The 13168-nt window shown below is 39.8% G+C and overlaps 1 protein-coding gene across 10 annotated transcripts in view; it reads left to right on the forward strand.

Moving 5' to 3' along the window:
* Positions 1-13168, forward strand: part of STON2 (stonin 2) — a 74851-nt gene that overhangs the window by 10178 nt on the left and 51505 nt on the right. For 3 of the 10 annotated variants that reach the window (XM_064713936.1, XM_064713932.1, XM_064713934.1), the window contains exons 2-3: positions 12235-12443; positions 12887-13132. In XM_064713936.1, the coding sequence (XP_064570006.1) occupies positions 12356-12443; positions 12887-13132 (334 nt within the window). In that variant the 5' untranslated portion in view covers positions 12235-12355. Of the gene's footprint in view, positions 1-6935; positions 7050-7084; positions 7161-7594; positions 7699-10947; positions 10969-12234; positions 12444-12886; positions 13133-13168 lie in introns of those variants that run through there. The other 7 variants (XM_064713929.1, XM_064713939.1, XM_064713930.1 and 4 more) reach the window with 6 other exon arrangements.

The following is a 13168-nucleotide window of genomic DNA, read 5'->3' on the forward strand; positions in this document are numbered from 1 at the left end:
AATCTTTGCCATCTAAAAGTTGTGTTTAACTAAGGCAATCACTTAAACTCAGCTAGGAAAGGACAACCTTCAAAAGGCAATTCTTGGCCAGTTTATCTGAGCTATTGGTTGCATTACCAAAAAAAAAAAGTATTCAGCTGCAAAACCAGGTTATTTTGTCCTCAGATGTCTTAGTGCATTTCTTTGGAGTCCATCATGACAGATGTTCTCTTACAGGATTGTGAACTCTGCTAATGGATGTAGTAACTTCACAAGTGGTTAACCTCAAGGAAGGAATGCCTGTCATTGGATGTGTTGGGTATGAGCATGTGTTCTCTTCAAGACTCTAGCTGTAATTATGGCCACAAGAATTTGAGTCCTAGGAAATTACAACTCAGCTTGTACATCTGGAAACTTCAGGGATTAAATCTTTGCTCCTTGAAGGTGGTGAAAGATTCACCAGGACCTTAAACAGGGCCAGAAATCCATCTACATGTGTCTATGTGGGTGAGACTGCTTCCCAGGAAGGGATTATGTATCCCCTATTGACTTCTGCCATCAATTTTCGCTGTCTTCTGAATGTTCAAATAAGGTGAATGGTGTGGAACATCCTATTTTTTCAAAACTGAAAAGGGAGTAAAATTTCATAAATTATGATTGAAAAAATTTAAAAGACACAGTCCTCTGACAATAGCAGGGAACACACAGCAGTGTTCCAGATTTCTCTTCTTCTCTGAAAAAAAAACTATAGATGAAAATACATGAGTACATTATTTAGAGCAGGAATGCACTTTTAAAATGAATGTCCTGATCACCTGCATTTCTGCATCTAAAAAAAGATGCACATAAACTGATTCTGTTTGAGCAGAAGGAGGAGCTCATTTAATGTACTCTAAGTGCTAATGCAAATTCAGTCTACAGGATCATTTTGGAGATAATTGTTAGTAAAAAACCCAAAAAAGGTCGTGTGAAAGTTGTGCCCTTAAAGCTAAGTATTTCACTCTACCACTCAGCTCCTATTGGTAAGGTTTTATGCTGTTTACTAGTGTAAACTTAGGATATAGCCTCTTGACCAACTTGACCACCCATTTTTAAATTTGGTATAATCGTTATTATATATTGACAGAAAACAAATTACAAGAAAAAGAATGAACATCTTAGAACGATATTGAAAGGCTTAATAGCAGGCATCAATGCTAGGACAATGTGCCCCTTAGATAAACATAGAAACAAACACTGCTTTTTAAATAGAAAGTTATCTTAAAAGAAGTAGGTTACTGGAATGTATAGCTTTCTTATACATCAGTTCTATAGAGATAGAGTTTCTGAAGGAAAGCCATAAAATTAAAGAGCTCTTGCTCTCATCAATCGTGAGAATTCTTCAATAGGTGTTTTTTTGACAGGAAATAGTTCCCATAACGCTGAAAATATTTTTTAGCAGTGATAATGTAAGGTTTGTCAGTCACCTTCAGTGAAATGTCTAGAAATGTGTGTAAGACTTCCTTGAAGTTTACACCTTTAGATGTGAAAAAGACATGCAAGTCTAAGTTAGTTACCATATTCTTCTTGGAGGAGGATTCACCTCATTGGATCAGGCAAAGGACCCTCTGGAGATGTTGTGCTCCTTCTCCTGACTATAAGCAGAGCCTCAGGTGACTATCTCAGATGTCTGACTGGGTGTCTGGAGTTAAAGGAGGTGTGATTCATCTTGCTTTATTAAGGTAACTGGACTAAATGTCTCAGCACCACTCCTTCAGCTTGAAACAGAGGGCAGAACTGACCAGTGTGCTTCAGGAGCCTACAGAGATGCTCTAGTAGTTAAAAACTGTGCTGATATTCAAAGAGCAGTCAGTGTGCTCCAGAGTTGAGATTCAAAGTGGAGCTCCTGGTCCAAGGGCCAGCAGACCTGCCCAGTGAGCTAGAGAAAAAGGATGTCTTTTTGCTGAGCTGTTTCTTAATTCATTATGCTCTTTTAGGCCAAGTTTTAGTTGGCATTTATAGACATGAATATTTATAGAAACCAGTTCTCTCTGTGGGCTCTTGGGTTTGCCAGCTATGAAATGAAAGAATTATCTTCAATTTACTTTTGAAATAGGGGATGGCTATACAATACAGTAATTTTGCTATCTGAATCAGGGGTGTCTGGTGAACAGAAGGTACTATTTTGCAGAACTTCATGGTGGTTTTGTGGTTATGTGGGTGATGGAAATGCATGAAAAAACATCTACTAAGCATTTTTGAAGAGAAAAGTATTACTAGCTGCAAAGCTGAAATTAGAGCTGGTCAAGCTCCACAGCACAAGGCCTGTTTATTTTCTAACAGAGCAGTTTCAATTGAATAGCTGTAAGGAAGAATTTGGCCCATGAAGTTTAATGATTAGTTGCTGTTTAGTTGCCAGCTGCTCCTAATGACAGAAACTTGCCAACAGAATGCTCCTTTCTCTCTGATCCTTGCTAGGTTGTTTCAAGTTCACCACAGTTCAAGTATTTACCTGGCTAAAGCTTACATTCTATATATAAAAATTATACATGGTGGAAGCATCAGGTGCATGCTCCCAAATTTATCCTAAATTACCCAGTACATGAGTTTAGCATGAGGAATGCTCAGTTGATCTGTGCATGGATTACTTTGGGGGCATTCACAGCCGGAATCTCAAGTGTCACTGAAGAGGATAAAACTGAGATAGAATAGTCTTGGCAGATCTGGGCTTTTCTCTCCTAAATAACACACCTCTGACCTCTGCAATTGAATTGTCCAGTCTCTCTGAATGGAGGCAGCTATGTTAGCTTACCATGCTACATACAGGCTCAGAGCTTGACACCAGCATTCAACTCTTTTTTTTCCCAGAAAAGTTTGCAGCTTCTCCCTGTATCCAGTCCAGGCTATTGATGTGAATGTGCTTGGAGCTGACCATTAAGAGATGATCTCGTGGAAGCTATGCAATAATGTTGGTATTAATTATTTGATGCCTTTTAGCATGAGGTGCAGCCAGTCCTCCTTCCTGCAGTTGGTATCAGACTTGCATTGTCTCCCTGTTGCAGCTTCCTCAGCAAAACACTGAGTGTAATAAAATACAAGTGCCTTGTGTTCTCCATATGCAAGAGGGGCCTGCATCTCTCACCCCTTGTACCTCTGCATCACTTAAAAGATCTCACCTAGATAGATGACCCTGTGTCTTGGGTTCCTCTTTTGGAATGCAAAAGGCTGCCTGCTGTCTCACAGGCACTATCATCAGGGTGCTACCATAGACTACCACTTATTAGTGTGTGTTAGCAAAAACAAAACAGCCCAAAACCTCAATAAAACCAAACAACAAATGTGAAGGATTTTCTCATACCCTCTGTTCTACATCATGCTAGTATACTGTGCTTATGTTTTGACTTTCTATGTTTTGTTCAAAGTTCAAAACTTTCTTATGTTTTGACAACTAAACAAATACAATTAGGCACAAATGCATTAGACAGTACCATTGCAAACAAACTCTTCTTGTACTGTGTATGAACTTGACTTGTCAGGAACTTTGTTTCTACTTCAGATATATTTTTGGTAATATTTTATTAAAAACTGGGTACCTTTAAATTCAATCTTTGCACAAGCTTTTTTTTTTTTTTTTTTTCCTAGGGCTGTTTTTTCATTCTCTTGAAACAGGAGTAGCCATGCTAAAGGAATAGAACCATCATGTCTAATGGGCCTATATTTAGGCTGTCTGAAATAGAGAGTGACAACAAACATGATATTTGTGGGTTGCCCTGAAGGACTGAAGTGTCCTGGCATCACATTAAGTTGCATTTGACTCTTCAGACACTGGAAATGAGGAAAGACCGGTTGGATCATTGAAAGAATTTTCTGCTAGGGCAAGCTTGTTCCCTGTTCTATCTCCTCCAGAGTATTGGTTTTTGTCTGGCTTTAAATAGTCAAGCAGGGTTTTTTTAAACTGGGAGACAAGTTCACGTCTTAATGTTGCCCTTATCTATAACAATCAAGAAGGATCTCCTTTATAACAAAAACCCCTTTTTAAACTCTTCATTGGAAGGGTGCTGCTGATACAGACTAAAAGTTATAAAAGATGTCACATAGAAATACACTTATAGATAAATAATTTATATGTAAATAGTTGTTAGCTACATGGATATACAGAGAAGGCTTGAACAGAAGATGACTTTCTCACTCAGTGTTCCTAATGGCCCTTTTGAGCCAACATTCAGCTCAAGAAAACTTCTTTGCTTTCATTCAGGGCTGCATCACTTCCTCAATAGTCCTTGTCTTCCTGATGCTTGCACAGTTGGATTCTGTGTTTTTCTCTCACTCTGAATCTGTTCTCCCATTCTGTGCATACTCACAGCTCAGACGGATCAATGCCCATCCTCTCTGTAGGCATACAGCCTCCAGTGAAGCATCTCTCTAGAGAATTCAGTTCCTCCCTTGTCTTGAATGTGGCTAGTGTTTGAGGCGTTGACTTCTTTCCTTCTTTCTTTCTTGGAGATTTCTTTTTCTTTTTCTTTTTTTTTTTGGAGTTTCTTTTTTTTCCTCTTCCCCCAGCTTAGTCAAAATGAGAGTTTAACTGATACTGATTGATGGCAAATAATTGTACCCACCATCTTCACTGAAGGTATTTTTACCCATCTTCTAGCATTTAACTTATTTGTAATCAGAAAATAAAGCCCTAATTTCATTTGTGCAGGTGAAACACTCCACAGTGGAATTACCATCCTTACTGATGGAAGCAGGATCAGCTTTTGAGTTGTACAGTGAATATTTGAAATGCAGTAATTTGTTGCAATGCATATAAGCAGTGCTGGAAAGTTAGTAATCTGTCACAACAGGAGGGCATTTCATACGAGCCAGGCTGTGTGTTTTCTGAAGGAGTGTTGGTCATCCAGCATGATATTCCAGTAAACTTATGATAGCTTACTCCCTTCCCTGTTTCTTTTGTCATTAGTCCCAGCACAGAAGAAGGACAGTAAATAGGATTTTATGAGCTGTGTTCACTTCTTGATGGCTGTCTTCAGTGATGTCAGGCTACGATGGCACAGTTGGTTCTACAGTGATTAATTGTAGAACATTGTGCTTTTTGTTTTACTGAGATAACTTAAAAAACCACTTTTATCATAATCACAACAGCAAATAAAATACAGAAGCTTTTGGAGGGTTTGGTAAATGGAATACATCTGGCTAGCTTGTCTGCAGAATTTGAATGAGAACATATGAAAGCATCAATATCAGATGTGCAAACCAGGTCACTCAGTGGGAATTTTCTTTTGAAACACACATTCCTTGTATGACTCACTTTTTGAGGTTTGAAAGAAGAAATAAATTCTTAAACACAGTTCCCTCCACACACTGTGGATTGGAGCATCAATTTTATAGTATTGTGTTGTGCAATAGTTGTGACCACTCCAAAGTCACCATCTTGAAGCAGAGAAGAATCTGTGGCACACAGAGTGGGCAGGTGTTGAAGTCTGGGCTCTGGGTGCTGCTTTGGACTTCTGCCCTGTGAAGGCCTTGAGAAAACAAGAGTAGCAAGGACCCTGAACCCACCCTTTCCTAAGGGGATGTTAGCAACTTCTCCTCCCTTACTGCATTTATATTTCCTGTAGTCTATTATGATTACCAAGAGAATTTTGCTGAACAAAGTAAAACCTGAGCTATTCTAGTCTTTGGGAGGAAAAATCTTAAATTTGTGGTTTTTTCTTCTGTTTTTTCCCCTGTTTATAAAATATTGACTGGGGGGGGGAGTGCCGGATTTTAGAGATGCAAATATTCTGCTAAACAAATTGCCACATTGCCTCTTTGCTGTGATCTTGTCCCAGTCTAGTTTTATTGCACTGTTGCTCTGTATGGTAAGAGAAGCATTTTTCTGATTGTTGCCTCAGATTCTAGTTTGAGTTGAAAGCTTGGCAGTTTGGGAAGTTGTCCTTCAAGTTCCCATGCAATTACATGGCTTCAGTTACACTTTGAATGAATCATGTACCCAGAGTGAGCTATACTGAAAGTCCTGAGATGCAGAACTTCTCTTTTCCTGCTGTGACTGGTGATGTGAACTATCACTGTCAAACATTTTGTCTCACATCCTCCTTTGGTTTTAGCTTGCTTTATATTTCTTCTAATAGTAAAAATAAATAAAAATACATTAAAATTCCTATTTTGTTTTGCACTGCTGGTCTTCTGCAGTGTCTTTCTACATTTCTCATGATTTTAGAGTACAAGTAATAGAGGAGGTTGTACAATTTATCTCCAGCATCAGACTTTGAATCTCTGTCTCTCATTATGAGGCATCCAGAATCCATGAAGTATTTCTGAGGCATGGCCTTGGCAGGAGAGACATTATTGCCCTCTGAACTGCCTAAATATGCTGGTTTTGCCTGCAGGAGAGCATTTTAGGTGTCCTCTCTCTGTGGAAAACAGAGGAGCTTCTGTGGCAGATAGATTTTGGTGCACAAAAAGCAGCTGTTGACCTTCCAGATATTAGCCTTGACACAAATATTCCTGGGGGAGATGCTTGTGACTTTCTTACCAATGCATCCTGTACAGATACATCTCCTCTCTTACTGTCACTAATTGTGAATTTCCAGGAAATCTGGGATGTGTGTTTGTGGCCTATACTTTTATGTGTGCTGGTTGTGCTGGAGAAAATAAGGTCATTCCAGGTCACCTCAGCTTTAACACTGCTTCTGCCACGGACTTGCAGTGTGGATTTAGGCAGATCACTTTGTATCTGCTGGAATAATTGGGAATGGTCATTAGGGTGGCTGCAGTGGGTCCTGGGCTCAGGCAGACCACTAGTCTGCTTTTCTGTCATTGAGTGCCAGACAGCTCTAGTCACCTTCAGTACCTCACTCCACCTTGCCCCATCTCTGTCCCAAATCACCAGGAGACAGCACTGATGACCTCCCTTGTAATGGCACAAGGGGGATCTGCTCTGGCTCTGCAGACACAGCAGGCTCTTGTTACCATTCACTCAGGTGTAACCCATAATGGGAAAAGCCATCCTTTCTCCCAGGGAGGCTGCAGGAGTTCCATAAGGCACATCCATTTGTCTCCCTTTGGGCCCTAATGCTTCCTTTCGTATGGTGAGTTTTTGTTTGTTCTGCTGTTGTGTGTGTGTTACACGCACCAGGTAACGACTGAGTTTTTTAAGCTGCATCTGAAGTCATGGAGCTCATATAAGAGCATGTGTCAGAGTAAGTAAAACCGGTGTAAGATCTAAGACAGAGTTTTATCAGAGACTCTCTCAGGGCAATTTACAAGCTGCAGAGCTGTGTATGTGGAGAAAATATTGTCAATATTACGAATACCATAATCAACCAAATGTAACTTTATTCCTGTCATCATCTAGGTCATTCATAAGGTAAACTTACCTCAGGCATATAGGCAGATGTTGATAAAATTATTTTTTTCAGTAAGAACGATATCTAAATCCACTTCCTTTATTTCATTTGGTTTCTCAAGTTCATTGTTTTGGTTTATTTTCCTGTTGTTTAGCACTGTGTTTTGTTTATGCTGTTGCACCTTGAAGTACTTGGGACTGGCTTTTGATGCTGGAGAACAGAGTTGCAATTTGGAGTTTGTTTATTATTCAGCTCATGATGTGCTGATGGTCAGTGTTTATTTACAGGCCAAGCCGAGAGGAAGAACCATGAGCTCTCTCTCACTTGGAAAGTTTCCCAAGGCAGCAATCATTCCTCACTTCATGCTACCAGAATAGTTTCATCTGTACAGGTTTGCCAAACACATGGTCAAGATAAAATTACTTATTTCTCCTTGAGGCTTTCCTGGTGGGAGTGAAGCTTGTTTGTTACAAGAAAAGCCCTGGTCAGAGTCTTTCCTTTTCTTACTGTCCCTTTGGCTTAGTTTCTTTTCTCTTCTAAGTGAAATTTAACAGCTTGTCTACTTGTTTTCCCACAATGGTCTCCTACAAAACCAAATGCAAGCCACTGTAACCAGTCAATGTTTCAGTTCCTGGAACTGAAGGGAATGTATAAGCAAGAAAAACAGAATCACTGTATGGATTACAGGATTTTTTTCAATAGTATTGCTATGTAAGGCAATAGAGTCTATGCACTTAGCACAAGCTTGCTGCTGATATATTTGGAAAACAAGAAAGCAAACAACTGAATTTCATTCTCAGTGTTTTTATCCTGATTTTTTTCTCCTGTTTTCCTATATAACTGTAACCTAGTAACTCTAGGTAGTGATCAGAAAGCCAACTGCAGCCTGCATCATATGGATGTAACTTGAAGCAATTGGAGAAATGACCTTAGTGCTTAAAATTATTAACTGTGCCAAGCTGTTTCTTCTCAGCAGAGATGAAATCTACTGAGAAACTGTTTGAGTTTGCTGTCCAAACACATGAGGAATTAAATACTTGGAATGGTATGTTTACAAAAACACCATGCAATTACAGATACTTCTGAAATCCATTACTGATACTTCTGATACTTCTAAGCATCAACAATGTCACAAACATTTCTACATACCAACATTAGTACTGTTGGTGTTTGTACTCACAAAGTGTGTAAAGGTCCCTCCTAAAGTGAGGGCTCATTGTACAAGGTGCTAGGTGTCAGACTTCTGGATAATTATGTGTGTCCTTCTCAAATACATGATTTTGGTTTACCAAGATAAAGGGAGAAGGACAATGCTATTCCTTTCATCTGTTGCTGGCGTGGAGTTGTACAAAAGGACAGATGTGTAATCACATCACAAGAAGGAATGGCTGTAGTCTGTGAATTTACATAGTTTTGAAATAAGAGGTTTCTAGTTATCAAAGCAGTTCTGTCATTTTAGAATAAACCTTCATCAGTTTTCAGAAGGGCTTGTATAATCAAAACACTGATGGGACTAAAGAGACACAGAGTTTTGTTCCAACTCTATGATCTCTACCTCCTGGAGACCTGGAAATAACTGTCACCTGCTTGCCACTCATATTTACATGCACCACTGTGAAACTGTAATGTGAAAAAGGGACACCTGAAGCAGAAATTTCAGCTTCTTAGAGAGGTTTTTTTCCTCATGGTCAGGTCACTGCCTTGGAATTGATGGTAAGGATCATTGGGGTGAATAAGTAAAACATTGTATTTACTGTGTAATAGTAGGAAACAAACTTCTGATTCACTTTTTTTTTTTTTTTTTTATACCAAAAATCTGATAAATTAGCTTACTTTTTTTAACCACTTCAGCACTAAATGCTTAGTGCACATAATAACACAAATCCAGAAGTAACGATCTAAACAATCCTGTTAGTGTAGACAGAAAAAGGTTGCTGGTCTGGCCTGGTAATATCTTATTCCAAGAAATGTGTTTCCATCTGCTCGTATTTGGGCTGTGCAGCATAAACTTTTGATTTAATTGTAGCTCACTTAGAGTTTAGAAGATCCATTTGCTCTTAGTCCTAGTAGGCTCCAAAGTTCATTCCTCTAGGAATAGCCAGAGATGTTTGAGATTTCTGAAGAACAGGAAGGAATGCTCTGAAATTCACTTGCAGAGTACTCACTGCAGTGTTTAAATAGTGGTGCTAGCTGCTTTGGTGCAGAGAGGATTCAGGGTTACCCACAGTTCAAATGGTTCCTCTGCAGAGATTTACCTCTGTAGTGGTTCTGCACATTGCAGCATCGTTATGTTAACTGAATGCACAGTGGCACGGGAGTTGTGCTGGCTGAGGCCCATTGGTTCACACTGGGATGGGCTTAGGTCTTTCTTGAAGGAGGATTTTGGAGAGTGAATGAGAGGTGAAGTTTGTGGATGAAGTATTTTTTCCACATAGTCTGCACAAGTGTTAGCTATACATGATTCATAATTCTGTACAGGCATTTAGGTCAAGGGGTGGGATTGAGGATCTTTGGTGAATGTTGAAAGAATGCAAAATTCTATCTTTTTCTTTTTTAACCTAACATATGCATCCTCAAAATGCCTCTGTTCTGAATATCTTTGAAGTTATAAGTTACTCAGACTGCCTTTCTTCCCTTTCAGGCTGCTTGTCTAAAGGGCGTGATAACCCTGATAAGTCAACACAATCTCTTTTATTTACCAAACTGGGAAGTCTCTAGAAAATTCCAGTCATGGGAAAGTTGTGTAACCCTCAATGCACAGTATTCTGATGCTTTTCTGGGCTTATAATGATTACTATCCATTTTAAAGTGCTAGTTTTGCTGTCTGGTACTAAGTGGATTTTAAGAATTTTATTTGTCACAGGGCAGTAAGGTACTAGAGGAAATCCATCTTAAAATAATGGTGTAATTCTCCCACATATCTGTACTGCTGAAACAGTCCATTTTCTTGCCTCCTTTCATATCTTTCTTCCCCTTGAAATTAAAAAGAAAAAGAAATTTAAAAATGAGCTCTGCTGGTCTCTGTGCATACAGGGCAGGGTAAACTGTTTTCTTTCTTCATTTCCTGCCACTTCATGCTTCTGTCAGGACTTTTCCAGGAGAAAGGGCAGGTCAGTATCCAGTTTTCTGAGAAAAGAAAACTTAGTTACAGATATTTAAACAAGACCAAAACAAACAGCTTAATTGGTCACATGAGGAAAACAAGACACCAAGGTCATCCTCTCCTTCCCTTATATGGCCTCCAGATGACCCTAAACATCTGATTTTTTTTTTCCCTTAGCTTGCTTCTATGTTTAGCTTTGTAGTTTCTATTAACAGCACCCAGAATAGCTATTATTCAGGGCAGGCAGGTGTACCTGCCCACACTGCATGGAGACAGGGCTCCTGCCATGGCAGTGGAGGAAAAGGGGCTCGAGTGCTGCTGTTCCTTGCAGGAGGGAATTGGTTGTGTAACAAGGGTGAGATGTGCAGGGTGACTGGTTAGGGTTCATAGCCTCTGGAAAGTCTATGGCAAGGGGGGGTTGGTCCTATGACAAATTGCATTTAACCATCAGGATTATCTCTGAGGATCCTCTTTTGTGTTTGCAGGAAATGGTACATTTTGCATTCTATTCTGCTCAAAAAGATTCATCTTCAGACAGGAATTCTAGTTGTCAGGCAGGTTTGTGACTTCTGAACTTTTGAGGTTTTCAGCTCTTTCTTGACTGCTGATCTGCCTTCAGCTGACAAAGGACTTTGTGGCCCTGAGGAGAATAATAATATTGGAAGCTATTTAATGATCTGTTTCCTTCAGAAATGCTTAAAGATTGAATGCATTTAAATATGTCTGCTTTTTAGGCCTAATTTTGTTAATATGGGGTAAAGTGAAGTCTCGGTGAAGTATCTGTTCTTGTACACTACCATGAAGTTTCACCCTGAAAAACCCTTTAGTTAGGTGAGAGACAGGAGGCCAAGAAACGCTGCTTAAAGCTCTTTCAAATAGGTCTGAGTTTCAGTATTTCAAGTACTTCAACACCATGGCAACAAGAGCTTCAATGCTTGAGATAATTGGGGACAGAATTAGCATATTTCCCTAGGAAGAGTCTTCCGAGAGTTTTGAAGTGATTTGCAAAACTGGGGTGGTCATGGTTTCCAGTCAGAGAGAATTTCTCTGCCTGGACCTGACTCTCCCAGTTTCTAGCTAACAACCAGAGCACTTTCCAGTGCTCCATTCCATCTAGCAGATTCACAGATCTGTGTGAGATGCATACTGTTGAAGGGCCTACTAAATTCAGTTTTCACATCTGTGAAAACATTTGCTGAGCTACAGCAAAATCATGCTTAACTCTGGACAAGGTCTAAGATGTTTTTTCAAATTAAATGTGAAGTTCCAGTCAAGCAGCAGAGTAGAAGGTGCATCTGGATGAGAGGGCAGCTCTCTATACCCAGATCGTGATGAGAGTCATTGGCCACTCATCCTCATTCCAGAATCAGCTTCATAAATGTTATTGATAATGAAATGTGCAGTTTATTGCTTGCTCTGCCAAGGGATTAGACATTGATGGCAGCAAGGTGGGCAAAGACATGTTGATAGCTTGGAGTGGAGATTAAGTTACATCATAATCAAAATTTGCTAAACCTGGGAGAATCTCCTCATCTGCTCTTACTGGGATTACGAGAGGTGTGGCTCCTTGAGTAGGGACGAAAACATTGGTTTTGGTGATGGACTGTTTTAACATGAAGATGATTGCTTTATATGAAGAAGTTGCTCAAGTGTAACCCTCCTCTAAACACAGGTGACGTTCCTGTCTCAAAGGTGGTAGTGCTTTGACAGTACTGTGACTGTAGTACATAAATTGCTTTAACATTCAATATTGTAAAAAACGGTGGCACTAGTTCCTCCCATTTAATTTTATAAAAGAAATCATCTACTTTCTTGTCTTAACAGCAGTTGAAAAGAAAGTGCAAAGGAGGTGTTTCCCTCTGCTGGCTCATCTTCACTGTACCTCTCCCATTCTGCTTCCTCCTCCTTCTGATCCCCGAGTGAAGATGAGTGACCAGCTGCGAATATGACATCTCTGACAGGTGTCATTGCCTCCCACCAGTCCGAGTGGGTGTCCTTCCCTGACGAGCTGCTCCTCCCTGTTCCCCCACGAGGTAAGCTCTCTGATTTTCTCTGGAACTGCTGAGACTTCCTTGTTTGATTTAGACCAAGTACTGGCATAAATCTAGCATATATATGTGATATATGTGGGACAGCTTGCCTTCTAAGTGGAAGCAGTTTGTTCAGAGATTGAATTATCTCCTGTTACCCCTATGTAATAGGAGAATTTGGGCCAAAAAGGCAAATTACTCTCCTTGTGTGATGTAGATCTACTACAGGTTTTGGATCTGTGCTTCAAAATTCAAGACAGTATCCAACCAGCCACGGAGGTCGTCTCACCTATTAAAATCAAGTGCAAGATTGCTCAGTGTTAATCCAAAAACTGCATTAGGTGAAGGAAAAATTCCTACATTTAGTGGTAAATTTTAGATGTTTCAATAAAAAACAATGAAATAATGATCAATCCTGTAAATCTTCTATGTTACCTCTATTTTAGGTAGCACTGAGGCTCCTCCAGTGAAATGTTTTAGTTCCTCTGACACATCTTCAGAAGAGAACCACAATGCAAATGGAGGATTTCAGGACCTTTTCTGCTCAGAGTTGGAGGAGGCAGCTGAGCAGCCCAAGGTGGATTCTGGTAACCATGTGTCTCCCAACACTGATCTGTCATCGTCCATCAGTGCTTGGGTTCAGTTTGAGGATGCACCATGGACCAGTGCTTCATCAACCCACCCACAAACAGGTGAGGCAAAAGCAATGAGAAAGTCTGTTCCAGTAA

Source organism: Zonotrichia leucophrys, chromosome 5, assembly GCF_028769735.1.
Source record: "Zonotrichia leucophrys gambelii isolate GWCS_2022_RI chromosome 5, RI_Zleu_2.0, whole genome shotgun sequence".
Taxonomy (NCBI): domain Eukaryota; kingdom Metazoa; phylum Chordata; class Aves; order Passeriformes; family Passerellidae; genus Zonotrichia; species Zonotrichia leucophrys.